The sequence below is a fragment of the Lampetra planeri genome, unplaced genomic scaffold (assembly GCF_965212315.1).
Source record: "Lampetra planeri unplaced genomic scaffold, kcLamPlan1.2.h2 scaffold_347, whole genome shotgun sequence".
Lineage (NCBI taxonomy): Eukaryota > Metazoa > Chordata > Hyperoartia > Petromyzontiformes > Petromyzontidae > Lampetra > Lampetra planeri.
In genome coordinates this window covers 47501-67589 of record NW_027615170.1, presented here as the reverse complement: position 1 = coordinate 67589, position 20089 = coordinate 47501, and the positions used below count along the sequence as shown (strand labels likewise).

The 20089-nt window shown below is 53.0% G+C and overlaps 1 protein-coding gene across 1 annotated transcript in view; it reads left to right on the top strand.

The window, feature by feature from the left end:
* Positions 1–891: 891 nt before the first annotated feature.
* The window catches only part of LOC144740910 (tsukushi-like), a 21024-nt gene continuing 1826 nt past the window's right edge, over positions 892–20089 (top strand). Inside the window, exons 1-4 of the mRNA XM_078623614.1 lie at positions 892–1190; positions 12967–13721; positions 13755–14042; positions 15995–16328. Of these exons, the coding sequence (XP_078479740.1) occupies positions 13146–13721; positions 13755–14042; positions 15995–16328 (1198 nt within the window). The 5' untranslated portion in view covers positions 892–1190; positions 12967–13145. The remainder of the gene's footprint in view (positions 1191–12966; positions 13722–13754; positions 14043–15994; positions 16329–20089) is intronic.

Here is a 20089-nt window from a genome sequence, read left to right as displayed (position 1 = left end):
CACCCCTTTTGAGGGTGGGGCCTAAGGAGGGAGACCACGCCTCTTTAGGGGGGAGGGGCGAGACAGACCACGCCCCTTAGGGGGGAGGGTGAGATAGACCACGCCCCTTAAGGGGAGGGTCTAGATAGACCACGCCCCTTACGGGGGATGGCGAGATAGACCACGTCCCTTAGGGGGAGGGGGAGATAGACCACGCCCCTTAGGGGGAGGGCCGATAGACGACGCCCCTTAGGGGGAGGGGACAGATAGACCACGCCCCTTAGGGGGGAGGGTGAGATAGACCACGCCCTTTAAGGGGAGGGCCTAGATATACCACGCCCCTTACGGGGGATGGCGAGATAGACCACGTCTCTTAGGGGGAGGGGGAGATAGACCACGCCCCTTAGGGGGAGGGCCGATAGACGACGCCCCTTAGGGGGAGGGGAAAGATAGACCACGCCCCTTAGGGGGGAGGGGAGATAGACCACACCCTTTGGGGGGAGGGGCGAGATAGACCACGCCTCATTGGGGGGAGGGCGAGATAGACCACGCCCCTTAGGGGGGAGGGGGAGATAGACCAAGCCCCTTAGGGGGGAGGGGAAAGATAGACCACGCCCCTTAGGGGGAGCGCGAGATAGACCACGCCCCTTTGGGGGGGGAGGGGCGCACGATAGACCCACCCCTTTCGGGGGGTTGCGGTGGGGGCCCCACCACTTTGGGGGGGGGGGGTGAGGGGAGAGGACCCCCACCCCCCCCACTTCCGGTCACCCCCCCCCCCCTCCCCCACGTGTGGAGTTGCACTTTTCTCAACTTTTTCTTGAAGATTTTTCTCTCTTCGTCCTCTCTCCTCCTCCTTGCTGAGTGAGCGGCTACTGCTGCTGCTGCTACTACTGCTGCTGCTACTGCTGCTACTACTGCTGCTGCTGCTACTACTGCTGCTGCTGCTACTACTGCTGCTGCTACTACTGCTGCTGCTACTGCTGCTGCTACTACTGCTGCTGCTGCTACTACTGCTGCTACTGCTGCTACTACTACTGCTGCTGCTAATACTACTGCTGCTGCTGCTACTACTGCTGCTGCTACTACTGCTGCTGCTACTGCTGCTACTGCGCCCCCCTCTTAGGGGACAACGAAGAGGAAGGGAAGGAGGAGGACGACGACGAGGTGGACGAGGAGAGATAAGGGACGACTGCGAGCCAGATTCTGACACGGTAATTCAAGTCGGGCACAAAGCGCGCTCATCATAATCAGCAGCATCATCAGCAGCAGCAGCATCAGCAGCAGCATCATCAGCAGCATCATCATCAGCAGCAGCATCATCAGCAGCATCATCATCATCAGCATCATCATCATCAGCAGCAGCAGCAGCATCATCATCAACAGCATCATCACCATCATCATCAGCAGCAGCAGCATCATCATCAGCAGCATCATCATCATCAACAGCATCATCACCATCATCATCATCAGCATCATCATCACCATCAGCATCATCACCATCATCAGCAGCATCACCATCAGCATCATCATCATCACCATCATCAGCAGCATCAGCATCATCATCACCATCATCATCATCACCATCATCAGCAGCATCACCATCATCAGCATCATCAGCATCATCATCAGCGTCATCATCATCACCATCATCATCACCATCAGCGTCATCATCATCACCATCATCAGCAGCAGCATCATCATCATCAGCGTTTCACGGCACCGACCGAGCAAAAAGGACAAAATCGTTCCAACTCGTATTCGTTGGTTCTTTCAGTGCACGTAGGTAGAAAAATAAATAAATTAAAGCTCGACGTTTCGGGGCGCAACCCACAAGCAATCATCATCAGGTGGGGACAATCACAGCAAGAAACCAATCGCTCAAGTGGGGGCCCTATTATTTAGATGTGAAGTTTTCGTGACTGCAATGATTCATGCTCTTAGTAGCTAAAACATGAAATTAAAATTAATAACAAGTATAACCCGTAAAAACTAAGTTTTTCACTATAAATCCTTTATATGCGTGGCAGCTAGAGTCATCTCGTCCTCTGGCTTGAGATGGCTGCCACCTATGGGTCAGATGATTGCATTGCACCATTAAGGAATTGGTAATTAAATATAATTTTTTTGTCCTAAAAGTGTAAAATTTTGGAAACAATTTTTTTCACGAAAAGTAATTGTCATGCACAACGAGTCTGTGTGCAAAATGTCAGCTCGATTGGATCACGGGAAGTGGGTTAAAAAACGACCGAAAGATTTGCACGGTCCTAAGCAAGCAAGCGAACTTAATATAAAGGATTTAAAAATAAAAAAAATCACGACGTTTCGGAGGCAACACAAGTCTCCGTCATCAGGTGGGACCGTCACAGCCAGATTTTCTGTATCAAGTGAGGCAGGGATTTAAGAACTTGCATCTTGGAATCCCTGCCTCACATGATACAGCAAATCTGGCTGTGACGGTCCCACCTGATGACGGAGACTTGTGTTGCCTCCGAAACGTCGTGATTTTTATTGTTTTATTTTTTATTAATTTCATTTTTTTACCTACGTGGTGACTTTACCGAAAAAAACCAAGAATATGAATTATTGCAGTCACGAAAACTTCAAATCTAGAATTAAGCGGTTGTGCTTTCGCTGAGTTGTCCCCACCTGAAGAAGGACGCTTGTGTTACGCCCGAAACGTCGTGGTTTGATTTATTTTTAAATCCTTTATATTAAGTTCACTTGCTTGCTTGCTTGCTTAGGACCGTGCAAATCTTTCGGTCGTTTTTTAACCCACTTCCCGTGATCCAATCGAGCTGACATTTTGCACACAGACTCGTTGTGCGTGACAATTACTTTTCGTGAAAAAAATTGTTTCCAAAATTTTACACTTTTTAGGACAAAAATATTATATTTAATTACCAATTGCTTAATGGTGCAATGCAATCATCTGACCCATAGGTGGCAGCCATCTCAAGCCAGAGGACGAGAGGACTCTAGCCGCCACGCATATAAAGGATTTATAGTGAAAAACTTTGTCTTTACGGGTTATACTTGTTCATACCCACGTGACTTTACCGAAAGAACCAAAGACCATGGATTCCCTGCAGTCACCAAAACTTCGATTCAAGATCGTCCCAATTTCTCGCTCGCTTCTTCTCCCACGATGCCGACACGGCAGAGGTCGCAAACGGATTTTGATTCCTTACCCGTACCCGGCCGCACCAGGGTACCCTACCCGATACCCGGCTACCCGTACCCGGCCGGGTATCGGGTAGGGTACGGGTATCGGGTACCCGGTTGCGACCTCTGGGATGAAGCCATGTTGCAGGCGCGGGTGGGTTGATTCTAGGAACTTGAATTGTGAGAAGAGACAAGACGCTGGGAAATGAGTGACAATCACGGTGACTCACCAGTGACTCACGGCCTACCCGTACCCGTACCCGGCCGCACCAGGGTCGCAAACGGGTACCCGTACCCGGCTGGGTACAGGTAGCCAGGTATCGGGTAGGGTACGGGTATCGGGTACCCGGTTGCGACCTCTGTGACACGGCCTCCCCATCTCCTCTTCGATTCTTTTTTTTTTCCTCGAAACGGGGTGGAGCGCGTTCCGTTTCGCTGCGTGCGGTACAGAGAGAGAGAGGTCACCCGGCGTACAGAGTGGGGAGAAGGGGTGGGCTAGGAGATGTTGACTACCTCGCCTGGTGTGCAGGAGGTCGTTGGTGCGATCCCGACCCTGACGATGCCTGCTGCTCTATATTTGGAGTTTGTGTCTCTCTCTCTCATCATCATCACGGTGGCAAGGAGATGTTGACTACCTCGCCTGGTGTACAGAAGGTCGTGGGTTCAATCCCGACCCTGACGATGTCTGCTGCTGTATATTTGGAGTTTGCGTGTCTCTCTCTCATCATCATCACGGTGGCTAGGAGATGTTGACTACCTCGCCTGAGATACAGGAGGTCGTGGGTTCGATGAAAAGCTCTTTTTTCACAGATGTCCGGTAGACCCAGCGGCAGAGGTCGCAAAAACGGGTTTTGATTCCTTACCCGTACCCGGTCGCACCAGGGTTGCAAACGGGTACCCGTACCCGGCCGGGTACGGGTAGCCGGGTATCGGGTAGGGTACGGGTACGGGTAGGGAACGGCTACCCGTACCCGGCCGGGTACGGGTAGGCCGTGAGTCACTGGTGAGTCACCGTTTGTCACTCATTTCCCAACGTCTTGTCTCTTCTCACAATTCAAGGTTCCTAGAATCAACCCACCGGCGCCTGCAACGTGGCTTCATCCCAGAGGTCGCAATCGGGTACCCGATACTCGTACCCTACACGATACCCGGTCGGGTACGGGTAGCCGGGTATCGGGTAGGGTACGGGTACCCGTTTGTGACCCTGGTGCGGCCGGGTACGGGTACGGGTAAGGAATCAAAACCCGTTTGCGACCTCTGGCCCACCGGTAGTGTTGAAGAGTGAATCCACGACATTTACAATTTGTGAGTACCGTGAACTGCTCATACGAGGGGAGTCAGACCTAACCCCTAGTGGCCAAAATGAGTTCGAAAAAACAAACATCACCGGAGACGTTCTTTGAAAAGGTGGGAAAGACCCAATGATGACCCCCATCCCCGGGTCTGTGAACAAATTGTCATCGCAGAAACCGGTCCCATGTGGCCCTTGTTCCTTGACGCTATCGGAGCGGTAAGGGAGGTGAGGGGGCGTGTCTCCATCTGTGAGAAAGAGCTTCATAGCTCTTCGGATTTGCTCTCATTCTGCCCCGTTATGAAGGGGGATCGTAGCGGCGGCTGGGGGTGGATTGTTTGGTCGTACGGCAGGGTCGTTTCAAGTTTCATTTATTAGGTTTAGCCCTGAGAGCCATTCGGCTTTTGAATCGAGTGCAACCGCAACAAACAAAACAACAAAAACATGAACAAAAAACATCTTAAAGTGACTATATGTGACTGAGTGCAAACAGAAAATCCAAGAAAAGACAGCAAAATATTGCAGAAAAAGCACCGTACACCAACGCTGTGTGCAAAAATCCCACTGGGATGCAAGTCAAACAACAACAACAACCACAAGACAACTTAGATTAAGGCCACCAGTCTAACTCTGTACTACAACAAGTTCAAGTTCATTGATCAGGTGTAGCCCTGTGAGCCATTCGGCTCTTGAATCGGGTGCAACCGCAACAAACTAAAAAAATTAACCCGTAAAAACAAAGTTTTCCACTATAAATCCTTTATATGCGTGGCATCGGTTTTATTTTATTATTCATTTCTGTTTTTCTTGAGTAAGAGTTTCATTTTTATCACATTGGTATTTTAAATGAAATATGAAATTTTTTGTTTTCCTAAAAAGTGGAAAATTTTGGAAAAAATTTTTTTCACGAAAATAAATTGTCACGCACAACGAGTCTGTGTGCAAAATGTCAGCTCGATTGGATCACGGAAAGTGGGTTAAAAAAACGACCGAAAGATTTGCACGGTCGTAAGCGCGCAAGCAAGCAAGCAAGTGAACTTAATATAAAGGATTTTTAAAAAAGACCGAGATCTGCTTGAGTCACTCCGAACATATTTTACCAATGCACTCACCAAAACACAGACCGTGTTGTGAGGAGTGCAGGGTCACCGTGAATTACCGCCGCATTACACATCAGTGGCTGCCCGAGCGGTCACTTTATTACATGTTCATCGCCTCGCATGTCTTTCTCTCAGTCGAGCATCGTTGTTTGTTTGAAATTGCATTTCAATTCAGTGACGAGCGCGTATTCGGTCACTCTGAAACGGACAGATGAAAAATGAACCCGTAAAAAACAAAGTTTTTCACTCTAAATCCTTTTATATGCGTGGCGGCTAGAGTCCTCTCGTCCTCTGGCTTGAGATGGCTGCCACCTATGGGTCAGATGATTGCATTGCACCATTGGGCAATTGGTAATTAAATATGAATTTTTTTTTTCCTAATAAGTGTAAAGTTATGGAAAAAAAAATTCACGAAAATTAATTGTCACGCACAACGAGTCTGTGTGCAAAATGTCAGCTCGATTGGATCACGGGAAGTGGGTTAAAAAACGACCGAAAGATTTGCACGGTCGTAAGCGCGCAAGCAAGCAAGCAAGTGAACTTAATATAAACGATTTAAAAACAAAACATGAACAAAAAGACATCTTAAAGTGACTATGCGCAAACAGAAAATCCAAGAAAAGACAGCAAAATATTGCAGAAAAATCACCGTACACCAACGCTGTGTGCAAAAATCCCAGTGGGATGCAAGTCAAACAACAACAACAACAACCACAAGACAACTTAGATTTAGGCCACCAGTCTAACTCTGTACTACAACAACACAAACATGGCCAAACCGAAACACTTTTCGAAAATCACCAAAATGAAGCCATAAAAGCAATGAAACAGTGCAGGTCATAAGAACTGTGACCGAATTTTCACAATAAACGACGTCAACAACATGTACCACCAATTCTAGATTTGAAGCTTTCGTGACTGCAAGGAATCATCTTCTTAGGTTTTTTCGGTAAAGTCACGTAGAAAGTAAAATAAAATAAAAACAAAAATCACGACGTTTCGGAGGCAACACAAGTCTCCGTCATCAGGTGGGACCGTCACAGCCAGATTAGCTGTATCAGCCAGATTAGCTGTATCAGATTAGCTGTATCAGCTAATCTGGCTGTGACGGTCCCACCTGATGACGGAGACTTGTGTTGCCTCCGAAACGTCGTGATTTTTGTTTTTATTTTATTTTACTTTCTACGTGACTTTACCGAAAAAACCTAAGAAGATGTACTACCAAACTCATGCAGCCATAGCTGGCTGCACGAGTCACTCCACAACAGCAGGAGCGTCATCATCAGTAGGAGTGTCAACATTTTTCAATGCAACTTTAAAGATCAGCGCACCAAATCAAAAACGCAGATCATACTTTGCAACGATCATCCGGAGCGAAACATTGTGTCGTGAGAGACGTGGTGATGGCTGGTGTGAAGGAATTTCATCCAGAAGTCGATAGACCCTGGATGGTGGTGATGATGATGATGGCGTTGATCCAATAGTGAATAGTCCAAGGTGGTGGTTAGAGTCTGGTGAGTTCTGAGTTCTGAGTCTCGACCGTGGCGCAAACATCGGACAGTGGACAAGTTTCCACTGTCGGAGTCTCATCAGCGGCCGTCATCTTCACCACCACCACCACCACCACATCACCACCACCTACACATCACCACCACCACCACACATCAACCACCACCACCACCACACAACATCAACCACCACGCATCAACCACCACCATCACCACACAACCACCACCACCACACATCAACCACAACCACCACCACGCATCAACCACCACCACAACCACCACCACACAACATCAACCACCACCACACATCAACCACCACCACCACCACCATCACCACACAACCACCACACACCACCACCATCACCACCACGCACCAACCACCACTACCACCACCACACCCAAGGGATGTCTGATTGACTGGAGCCAAATCGGCCAGTGTTGGCTTCACTGCCTGTGGCCACGTGTGCTTGGAAAACAGCTGCTACCAATAAACACTGGGGGCAGTTTCAACAGCGTTGCTTCAAGCCGAGCCTGGCACTGCTGATGATGAGACACTTAATGTCAAAACCGGACCTTTAATATAAACATCTGGGGCAGTTTCAACAGCGTTGCTTCAAGCCGAGCCTGGCACTGCTGATGAGACACTTAATGTCAAAACCGGTCCTTTAATATAAACATCTGGGGCAGTTTCAACAGCGTTGCTTCAAGCCGAGCCTGGCACTGCTGATGATGAGACACTTAATGTCAAAACCGGACCTTTAATATAAACATCTGGGGCAGTTTCAACAGCGTTGCTTCAAGCCGAGCCTGGCACTGCTGATGAGACACTTAATGTCAAAACCGGTCCTTTAATATAAACATCTGGGGCAGTTTCAACAGCGTTGGTTCAAGCCGAGCCTGGCACTGCTGATGAGGCATCCCATGTCAAAACCGGTCCTTCAATATAAACCATCTGGGCAGTTTCAACAGCGTTGGTTCAAGCCGAGCCTGGCACGCCCTGCTGATGAGACACCCCATGTCAAAACCGGTCCTTCAATCTCAACATCGGGGGCAGTTTCAACAGCGTTGCTTCAAGCCGAGCCTTGCACTGCTGATGAGACACTTAATGTCAAAACCGGTCCTTCAATCTCAACATCTGGGGCAGTTTCAACAGCGTTGGTTCAAGCTGAGCCTTGCACTGCTGATAAGACACTTAATGTCAAAACCGGTCCTTCAATATAAACATCTGGGGCAGTTTCAACAGCGTTGGTTCAAGCCGAGCCTTGCCCTGCTGATGAAACACCGCATGTCAAAACCGGTCCTTCAATCTCAACATCTGGGGCAGTTCAACAGCGTTGGTTCAAGCCGAGCCTGGCACTGCTGATGAGACACTTAATGTCAAAACCGCTCCTTCAATCTCAACATCTGGGGCAGTTTCAACAGCGTTGGTTCAAGCTGAGCCTGGCACTGCTGATGAGACACTTAATGTCAAAACCGCTCTTTCAATATAAACATCTGGGGCAGTTTCAACAGCGTTGGTTCAAGCTGAGCCTGGCACTGCTGATGAGACACTTAATGTCAAAACCGCTCCTTCAATCTCAACATCTGGGGCAGTTTCAACAGCGTTGGTTCAAGCTGAGCCTGGCACTGCGGATGAAACACTTAATGTCAAAACCGCTCTTTCAATATAAACATCTGGGGCAGTTTCAACAGCGTTGGTTCAAGCTGAGCCTGGCACTGCTGATGAGACACTTAATGTCAAAACCGCTCTTTCAATATAAACATCTGGGGCAGTTTCAACAGCGTTGGTTCAAGCCGAGCCTTGCCCTGCTGATGAAACACCGCATGTCAAAACCGGTCCTTCAATCTCAACATCTGGGGCAGTTCAACAGCGTTGGTTCAAGCCGAGCCTTGCACTGCTGATGAGACACTTAATGTCAAAGCCGGTCCTTCAATATCAACATCGGGGGCAGTTTCAACAGCGTTGGTTCAAGCCGAGCCTGATTCTCCCTGCTGATGAAACACCGCATGTCAAAACCGGTCCCTCAATATAAACCATCTGGGGCAGTTTCAACAGCGTTGGTTCAAGCCGAGCCTGGCACTGCTGATGAGGCATCCCATGTCAAAACCGGTCCTTCAATCTCAACATCCGGGGCAGTTTCAACAGCGTTGGTTCAAGCCAGAGGTCGCAAACGGGTTTTGATTCCTTACCCGTACCCGTACCCGGCTGCACCAGGGTCGCAAACGGGTACCCGTACCCGCCCGGGTACGGGTAGCCGGGTATTGGGTAGGGTATCGGGTACCCGGTTGCGAGCTCTGGTTCAAGCCGAGCCTGGCACGCCTTGCTGATGAGACATCGCATGTCAAAACCGGCTCTTGCCTGTAAACTTCTGGGCAACTCGGCAGCGTTGATTCGAGCCGAGCTTGACTCTGCCGCTGATGAGACGCTGGAATGTTGAAACCATCGTAGAGTTTTGTTTTTTTTTCCCACGTGTTGAACCAATGCTGCCCGAAACGGCTAACGACTCCCAAAAGGAATTCCGTGTGCGGCTAATGGGATGTGGGAAAAAAAACTAAGATGATTATTTTTTATATTTTATGTGTGTGGAGGGAATTGTCCGGTTATTTATATCGTCCGACAGAGAGATACTGCCGGAGTCGGACAGACGGACAGATTGATGGACAGATTTACAGACTGACTAGCGGGTCAGACGGTGAGGGTCCGACAGACAGAGAGATACTGACGGAGTCAGTCAGACAGACAGTCAGACAGACAGATTGATAGACAGATTTACAGACTGGACCAGAGGGTTCGATGGCTTCTGTCCGACAGACGAAGAGATACTGACGGAGTCAGACAGACAGATTGATAGACAGATTGAGAGACAGATTTACAGACTGGACTAGAGGGTCAGATGGCTTCTGTCTGACAGACAGAGAGATACTGACAGAGTCAGACAGACAGACAGACAGTCAGACAGACAGTCAGACAGACAGACAGATTGATGGACAGATTGATGGACAGATTGATGGACAGATTTACTGACTGGACGAGAGGGTCAGATGGCTTCTGTCTGACAGACAGAGAGATACTGACAGAGTCAGACAGACAGACAGTCAGACAGACAGACAGACAGATTGATGGACAGATTTACAGACTGGACTAGAGGGTCAGACGACTTCTGTCCGACAGACAGAGAGTCGGACAGTGGCAGAGCGAGTGAGAGACAGAGTCGGTCAGACGAACACGGGGACAGAGACTCACTCGGACAGCCAGACAGACATGCTGGGAGAGCGTGTTTGCAGAGCACGGCAGGTCTGTGCCTAACAGCTGTCGTGAACAAAACAAACCCTTCGTGTGTGTCTGTGCGGGTGTCTGTGTGTCTGTCTGTGTGTGTGTGTCTGTGTGTGTGTCTGTGTTTGTTTGTGTGTCTGTGTGTCTGTGTGTCTGTCTGTGTGTCTGTCTGTGTGTGTGTGTCTGTGTGTGTGTCTGTGTTTGTTTGAGTGTGTGTGTGTCTGTCTGTGTGTGTGTCTGTATGTGAGTCTGTGTGTCTGTCTGTGTGTGTGTCTGTGTGTGTGTGTCTGTGTGTGTCTGTCTGTGTGTGTGTCTGTGTGTGTGTGTCTGTGTGTGTCTGTCTGTGTGTGTGTGTCTGTGTGTGTGTGTCTGTGTGTGTATCTGTGTGTATCTGTGTGTGTGTCTGTGTGTGTGTCTGTGTGTGTGTCTGTGTGTGTGTCTGTGTGTGTGTGTCACTGTGTGTGTGTGTTACTGTGTGTGTGTCTGTGTGTGTGTGTCACTGTGTGTGTGTGTCTGTGTGTGTGTGTGTGTCTGTGTGTCTGTGTGTGTGTGTGTGTCTGTGTGTCTGTCTGTGCGGGTGTCTGTGTGTCTGTCTGTGCGGGTGTCTGTGTGTCTGTCTGTGTGTGTCTGTGTGTGTGTCTGTGTTTGTTTGAGTGTGTGTGTGTCTGTGTGTGTGTCTGTCTGTGTGTGTGTCTGTGCGAGTGTCTGTGAGTCTGAGTGGGGAGCGGTGGGTGTAGTGGTTAGCGCTACACTGCGCTATGAACCTGGCGACCCGGGTTCGATTCCCGCTCACCGCCAACACCAGTGACGATTATCTGAACCGGTCCTGGGCCTCCCCTAGGTCGACTCAGCCTCAAATGAGTACCTGGTGTGGTGTGTAAACATCGCCACTGGGGAGACAAAGGCGGTCGGGTGTGGTGCTGGCCACCCACCCCCTCGTGTGCTGTTCCAGCCTTCATAGGTGCTCGCTAACAGCACTTGCCCCTACAGTCTGTTAAGGCTATACGGGGGATCTTTGTCTATCTTTGTCCGTGAGTCTGTAGGTCTCTTAATGACTCTCTGGGTCTCTGTGTGAGTCTACGGGTCTCTGTGTGAGTCTCTGTGTGAGTCTATGGGACTCTGTGTGAGTCTCTGTGTGAGTCTACGAGTCTCTGTGTGAGTCTCTGTGTGAGTCTATGGGTCTCTGTGTGAGTCTCTGTGTGAGTCTACGGGTCTATGTGTGAGTCTCTGTGTGAGTCTACGGGTCTATGTGTGAGTCTCTGTGTGAGTCTACGGGTCTATGTGTGAGTCTCTGTGTGAGTCTACGGGTCTATGTGTGAGTCTCTGTGTGAGTCTACGGGTCTCTGTGTGAGTCTCTGTGTGAGTCTACGGGACTCTGTGTGAGTCTCTGTGTGAGTCTACGGGTCTCTGTGTGAGTCTCTGTGTGAGTTTACGGGTCTCTGTGTGAGTCTCTGTGTGAGTTTACGGGTCTCTGTGTGAGTCTCCGTGTGAGTCTACGGGTCTCTGTGTGAGTCTCTGTGTGAGTCTATGGGACTCTGTGTGAGTCTCTGTGTGAGTCTACGGGTCTCTGTGTGAGTCTCTGTGTGAGTCTATGGGACTCTGTGTGAGTCTCTGTGTGAGTCTACGGGTCTCTGTGTGAGTCTCTGTGTGAGTCTATGGGACTCTGTGTGAGTCTCTGTGTGAGTCTACGGGTCTATGTGTGAGTCTCTTAATGACTCTCTGGGTCTCTGTGTGAGTCTACGGGTCTCTGTGTGAGTCTACGTGTGAGTCTCTGTGTGAGTCTCCGTGTGAGTCTATGGGACTCTGTGTGAGTCTCTGTGTGAGTCTACGGGTCTCTGTGTGAGTCTCTGTGTGAGTCTATGGGACTCTGTGTGAGTCTCTGTGTGAGTCTACGGGTCTCTGTGTGAGTCTCTGCGTGAGTCTACGGGTCTATGTGTGAGTCTCTGTGTGAGTCTACGGGTCTCTGTGTGAGTCTCTGTGTGAGTCTATGGGTCTCTGTGTGAGTCTCTGTGTGAGTCTATGGGACTCTGTGTGAGTCTCTGTGTGAGTCTATGGGACTCTGTGTGAGTCTCTGTGTGAGTCTATGGGACTCTGTGTGAGTCTCTGTGTGAGTCTACGGGTCTATGTGTGAGTCTCTGTGTGAGTCTACGGGTCTCTGTGTGAGTCTCTGCGTGAGTCTACGGGTCTATGTGTGAGTCTCTGTGTGAGTCTACGGGTCTCTGTGTGAGTCTCTGTGTGAGTCTATGGGTCTCTGTGTGAGTCTCTGTGTGAGTCTATGGGACTCTGTGTGAGTCTCTGTGTGAGTCTATGGGACTCTGTGTGAGTCTCTGTGTGAGTCTATGGGACTCTGTGTGAGTCTCTGTGTGAGTCTACGGGTCTATGTGTGAGTCTCTGTGTGAGTCTACGGGTCTCTGTGTGAGTCTCTGTGTGAGTCTACGAGTCTCCGTGTGAGTCTCCGCGTGAGTCTACGGGTCTCTGTGTGAGTCTCTGGATCTCCGTGTGAGTCTCTGTGTGAGTCTACGAGTCTACGAGTCTCCGTGTGAGTCTCTGTGTGAGTCTCCGTGTGAGTCTACGCGTCTCCGCGTGAGTCGCCGGTCACCGGGCTGAGACCAACCTCCCCATCCTCCGTTTGCCCTCCTCCCATCGCCGCAGCTTCCGCGCGGCGAACGACGCCGGGCGGAGCGAGGGGTGGACACCGCCGGCGGTGGTCACCTTCAGTCGTCCGCACGGCCGCGTCTCCCACCACCCCCCTGCCCATCCTCCACCCTAGCAGTTGACCCTGCCGACCCTCGCGACCGATCACGCGACCCCGCGACCTCGCGACCCCGCCGATGGGCATGGCGCTACTGCTCGTGGCTGCCTTGGCCATCGTCGCAATCTCCTCGTCGTCATCTTCACCATCGTCAGGATCGTCGCCCGCATCGTCCTCCTGCCCGCCCTCGTGCCGCTGCGACGTGCAAACCTTCGGCCTCTTCGACAGCTTCCGCCTGACGCGGGTCGACTGCTCGGGCCTCTCCGCCCCGCCGGCTCCCCCCGCGGCTCTGCCCCTGGACGCCACGTGGCTTGACCTGTCACGCAGCGGCCTCCGCTCCCTGGCCGCCCCGGGGCCCATCCTGGGCGGGCCCGGCTACACGACGCTCGCCTCGCTCGACCTGAGCGGCAACCGGCTGGCGGAGGTTCGCGCCGGCGACCTGTCCCGCCTCCGCTACCTGGACGCGCTGAACCTCAGCGGCAACGCGCTGGAGGAGCTGGCCCCCGGGGCCCTGGCCGGACCTCCGCTCAGCGCCGCTGACGTGTCCAGGAACTCGCTGCGGATTCTGCGGCTCGGAGCCTTCGGGCGGGGGGGCCCGGCGCTGTCGATCGACGCTTCGCGCAATCTCGTCCACGAGGTGGTGGAGGCGGAGGAGGTGGAGGGGGTGGAGGGGGTGGAGGGGGTGGAGGGGCTGAACCTGCGGGCGCTGGATCTGTCGCGGAACGAGTTGCGTGCGGTGCCCTCTCGGGCCTTGCGGGGGCTGCCCCTTCGGCGGCTGGGGCTGGCGCGCAACCCCATAGCGGCGGTGCCGGCGGCGGCGTTCGCGGGGATGGCGGAGCTCACGCACCTGTGGCTCGATCACATGCGGGGCGGTGGTGGTGACGGTGGTGGCGGTGGTGGTGGTGGTGGTGGTGGTGGCGGGCCGGCGCTTCTGGTGCTGTCGCCGCTCGCTTTTCAAGGGCTCGGTCACCTGCAGGTGAGGTGGTGGTGGTGGTGTGGTGGTGGTGGTAGTGGTGGTAGTGGTGGCGGTGGTGATGGTGGTGGTGGTGGTGATGGTGGTGGTAGTGGTGGTGGTGGATGTGGTGATGGTGGTGGTGGTGGTGGGAGTGGTGTGGTGGTGGCGGTGGTGGTAGTGGTGGTGGTGTCGGTGATGGTGGTGATGGTGATGGTGGTGATGGTGATGGCGGTAATGGTGGTGGTGGCGGTGGCGGTGATGGTGGTGGTGATGGTGGTGGTGGTGGCGGTGGCGGTGATGGTGGTGATGGTGGCGGTGATGGTGGTGGTGGTGGCGGTGGCGGTGATGGTGGTGATGGTGGTGGTGATAGTGGTGGTGATGGTGGTGATGGTGGTGGTGATGGTGGTGGTGGTGGTGATGGTGGTGGTGGTGGCGGTGATGGTGGTGATGGTGGTGATGGTGGTGGTGATGGTGGTGGTGGTGGTGGTGATGGTGGTGGTGGTGGCGGTGATGGTGGTGATGGTGGTGGTGATGGTGGTGGTGATGGTGGTGGTGGTGATGGTGGTGGTGGTGGCGGTGATGGTGGTGGTAGTGGTGGTGGTGGATGTGGTGATGGTGGTGGTGGTGGTGGGAGTGGTGTGGTGGTGGCGGTGGTGGTAGTGGTGGTGGTGTCGGTGATGGTGGTGATGGTGATGGTGGTGATGGTGATGGCGGTAATGGTGGTGGTGGCGGTGGCGGTGATGGTGGTGGTGATGGTGGTGGTGGTGGCGGTGGCGGTGATGGTGGTGATGGTGGCGGTGATGGTGGTGGTGGTGGCGGTGGCGGTGATGGTGGTGATGGTGGTGGTGATAGTGGTGGTGATGGTGGTGATGGTGGTGGTGATGGTGGTGGTGGTGGTGATGGTGGTGGTGGTGGCGGTGATGGTGGTGATGGTGGTGATGGTGGTGGTGATGGTGGTGGTGGTGGTGGTGATGGTGGTGGTGGTGGCGGTGATGGTGGTGATGGTGGTGGTGATGGTGGTGGTGATGGTGGTGGTGGTGATGGTGGTGGTGGTGGCGGTGATGGTGGTGATGGTGGTGGGGATGGTGGTGGTGATGGTGGTGATGGTGGTGGTGATGGTGGTGGTGGTGGTGGTGATGGTGGTGGTGGTGGCGGTGATGGTGGTGATGGTGGTGGTGATGGTGGTGGTGATGGTGGTGGTGGTGGTGGTGATGGTGGTGGTGATGGTGGTGGTGGTGATGGTGGTGGTGGTGGCGGTGATGGTGGTGATGGTGGTGGGGATGGTGGTGGTGGTGGCGGTGGCGGTGATGGTGGTGATGGTGGTGGTGATAGTGGTGGTGATGGTGGTGATGGTGGTGGTGATGGTGGTGGTGGTGGTGATGGTGGTGGTGGTGGCGGTGATGGTGGTGATGGTGGTGATGGTGGTGGTGATGGTGGTGGTGGTGGTGGTGATGGTGGTGGTGGTGGCGGTGATGGTGGTGATGGTGGTGGTGATGGTGGTGGTGATGGTGGTGGTGGTGATGGTGGTGGTGGTGGCGGTGATGGTGGTGATGGTGGTGGGGATGGTGGTGGTGATGGTGGTGATGGTGGTGGTGATGGTGGTGGTGGTGGTGGTGATGGTGGTGGTGGTGGCGGTGATGGTGGTGATGGTGGTGGTGATGGTGGTGGTGATGGTGGTGGTGGTGGTGGTGATGGTGGTGGTGGTGGCGGTGATGGTGGTGATGGTGGTGGTGATGTTGGTGGTGATGGTGGTGGTGATGGTGGTGGTGGTGGCGGTGATGGTGGTGATGGTGGTAGTGGTGATGGTGGTGGTGATGACCACGACGACGACGATGACGCTGACGACGCTCAATGCACCGGTTCCCCGCTACTCAAAATAAAAATAAATATTTAGTTTTTAAAATGTTAACGGAACTTTGCTACACCCGAGTTTGTCTTTGCGTGCCCACCCACCCCCCCCCCCCTCTTCACAGCTGCTGGACCTCAGCGGGAACCGTTTCCCCGGCGCGACCTCGTGGGCCGACACGCTGGCCCCGCTCTCCTCCCTCCACGAGCTCCGGCTCTCCGGGGCTTTGGCCGCGACGCCGGCGTTGCCGGGCCCGCTGCCGGCGGGGCTGACGCGGCTGCTGCCGGAGCTGCGCAGAGTGTCGCTGGCCGGATCGGCCTACGCCTGCGCCCCCAGGAGGGTGGCGAGGATCACCGGCGGCGTCGGCGGCGGCGGCGGCGGCTTCTACTACCTCCGTGGCGACGTCGATAACCTTGGCGGCGGTGGCGGTGGTGGTGGTGGTGGCGGTGGTGGTGGTGCTGGTGTTGGAAATAACGTTGGTGGACGTGGTGGTGGTGGTGGCGGTGGTGGTGGTGGAAATTACGTTATTGGCGGTGGTGGTGATGGTGGCGGTGGTGGTGGTGGTGGTGGTGGTGGAAATTACGTTGTTGGCGGTGGTGGTGGTGGTGCCGTTTGCCGGAGGCTGGGTGCTTCAGTGGATACGACCGGAATGTTGTGATACGACGACGAGGAGGAGGTTGTGGTGGAGCGGAGGAGGATGATGATGATGATGATTTGCGACAATCAGTGTTACAAGCAATCGGAGAGGGTGGAGGAGGTGGAGGAGGAGGTGGAGGAGGTGGAGGAGGTGGAGTAGGTGGAGGATGTACGTAGACAGCCGCGCTAATCGGAGGGGCGAGGGGGGGAGAGAGGAAAGCAGAGAAAACGAACGAATCGCAAAAAGCCGTTCCGAAGAAATGAGTTCAATCTCCATTTGAATGTTTCGCGACTGCAGGAGATCCAAACTCTTTGGTACCTTCGGCAAAGTCACGTGGGGTAGCGATAGAATAAATACAGAATAATAGAATAGACTCATCACACAGAGACCCACAGACTCATCACACAGAGACCCACAGACTCATCACACAGAGACCCACAGACTCATCACAGAGACTCATAGATTGACTCACACAGAGACCCATAGACTCATCATCACACAGAGACCTACAGACTCACCACACAGAGACCCACAGACTCATCACACAGAGACCCACAGACTCACCACACAGAGACCCACGGACTCACCACACAGAGACCCATAGACTCACCACACAGAGACCCATAGACTCATCACACAGAGACCCATAGACTCATCACACAGAGACCCACAGACTCACCACACAGAGACCCATAGACTCACCACACAGAGACCCACAGACTCATCACACAGAGACCCACAGACTCATCACACAGAGACCCACAGACTCATCACACAGAGACCCATAGACTCACCACACAGAGACCCACAGACTCATCACACAGAGACCCACAGACTCATCACACAGAGACCCTTAGACCCATCACACAGAGACCCACAGACTCACCACACAGAGACCCTTAGACCCATCACACAGAGACCCATAGACTCACCACACAGAGACCCTTAGACCCATCACACAGAGACCCACAGACTCATCACACAGAGACCCTTAGACCCATCACACAGAGACCCACAGACTCATCACACAGAGACCCACAGACTCACCACACAGAGACCCACAGACTCACCACACAGAGACCCACAGACTCACCACACAGAGACCCACAGACTCACCACACAGAGACCCACGGACTCACCACACAGAGACCCATAGACTCATCACACAGAGACCCATAGGCTCATCACACAGAGACCCACAGACTCACCACACAGAGACCCACAGACTCATCACACAGAGACCCACAGACTCATCACACAGAGACCCACAGACTCACCACACAGAGACCCACAGACTCATCACACAGAGACCCACAGACTCACCACACAGAGACTCACAGACTCATCACACAGAGACCCACAGACTCACCACACAGAGACTCACAGACTCATCACACAGAGACCCACAGACTCACCACACAGAGACCCACAGACTCACCACACAGAGACTCACAGACTCACCACACAGAGACCCACGGACTCACCACACAGAGACCCACAGACTCACCACACAGAGACCCACAGACTCACCACACAGAGACCCACAGACTCATCACACAGAGACCCACAGACTCACCACACAGAGACCCACAGACTCATCACATAGAGACCCACAGACTCACCACACATAGACCCACAGACTCACCACACAGAGACCCACAGACTCATCACATAGAGACCCACAGACTCATCACACAGAGACCCACAGACTCACCACACATAGACCCACAGACTCACCACACAGAGACCCACAGACTCATCACATAGAGACCCACAGACTCATCACACAGAGACCCATAGACTCATCACACAGAGACCCACAGACTCATCACACAGAGACCCACAGACTCATCACACAGAGACCCACAGACTCATCACACAGAGACCCACAGACTCATCACACAGAGACCCACAGACTCATCACACAGAGACCCACAAACTCATCACACAGAGACCCATAGACTCACCACACAGAGACCCATAGACTCATCACACAGAGACCCACAGACTCACCACACAGAGACCCACAGACTCATCACACAGAGACCCACAGACTCATCACACAAAGACCCACAGACTCATCACACAGAGACCCACAGACTCATCACACAAAGCCTCACAGACTCATCACACAGAGACCCACAGACTCATCACACTAAGACCCACAGACTTACCACACAGAGACCCACAGACTCACCACACAGAGACCCACATACTCATCACACAAAGACCCATAGACTCACCACGCAGAGACCCACAGACTCATCACACAGAGACCCACAGACTCACCACACAGAGACCCACAGACTCACCACACAGAGACCCACAGACTCATCACACAGAGACCCACAGACTCATCACACAGAGACCCACAGACTCACCACACAGAGACCCACAGACTCATCACACAAAGACCCATAGACTCATCACACAGAGACCCACAGACTCATCACACAGAGACCCACAGACTCATCACACAGAGACCCACAAACTCATCACACAGAGACCCACAGACTCACCACGCAGAGACCCACAGACTCACCACACAGAGACCCACAGACTCATCACATAGAGACCCACAGACTCATCACACAGAGACCCACAGACTCATCACACAGAGACCCACAGACTCATCACACAGAGACCCACAGACTCATCACACAGAGACCCACAAACTCATCACACAGAGACCCATAGACTCACCACACAGAGACCCATAGACTCATCACACAGAGACCCACAGACTCACCACACAGAGACCCACAGACTCACCACACAGAGACCCACGGACTCACCACACAGAGACCCATAGACTCATCACACAGAGACCCATAGGCTCATCACACAGAGACCCACAGACTCACCACACAGAGACCCACAGACTCATCACACAGAGACCCACAGACTCACCACACAGAGACCCACGGACTCACCACACAGAGACCCACAGACTCACCACACAGAGACCCACAGACTCACCACACAGAGACCCACAGACTCATCACACAGAGACCCACAGACTCACCACACAGAGACCCACAGACTCATCACATAGAGACCCACAGACTCACCACACATAGACCCACAGACTCACCACACAGAGACCCACAGACTCATCACATAGAGACCCACAGACTCATCACACAGAGACCCACAGACTCACCACACATAGACCCACAGACTCACCACACAGAGACCCACAGACTCATCACATAGAGACCCACAGACTCATCACACAGAGACCCATAGACTCATCACACAGAGACCCACAGACTCATCACACAGAGACCCACAGACTCATCACACAGAGACCCACAGACTCATCACACAGAGACCCACAGATTCATCACACAGAGACCCACAGACTCATCACACAGAGACCCACAAACTCATCACACAGAGACCCATGGACTCACCACACAGAGACCCATAGACTCATCACACAGAGACCCACAGACTCACCACACAGAGACCCACAGACTCATCACACAGAGACCCACAGACTCATCACACAAAGACCCACAGACTCATCACACAGAGACCCACAGACTCATCACACAAAGCCTCACAGACTCATCACACAGA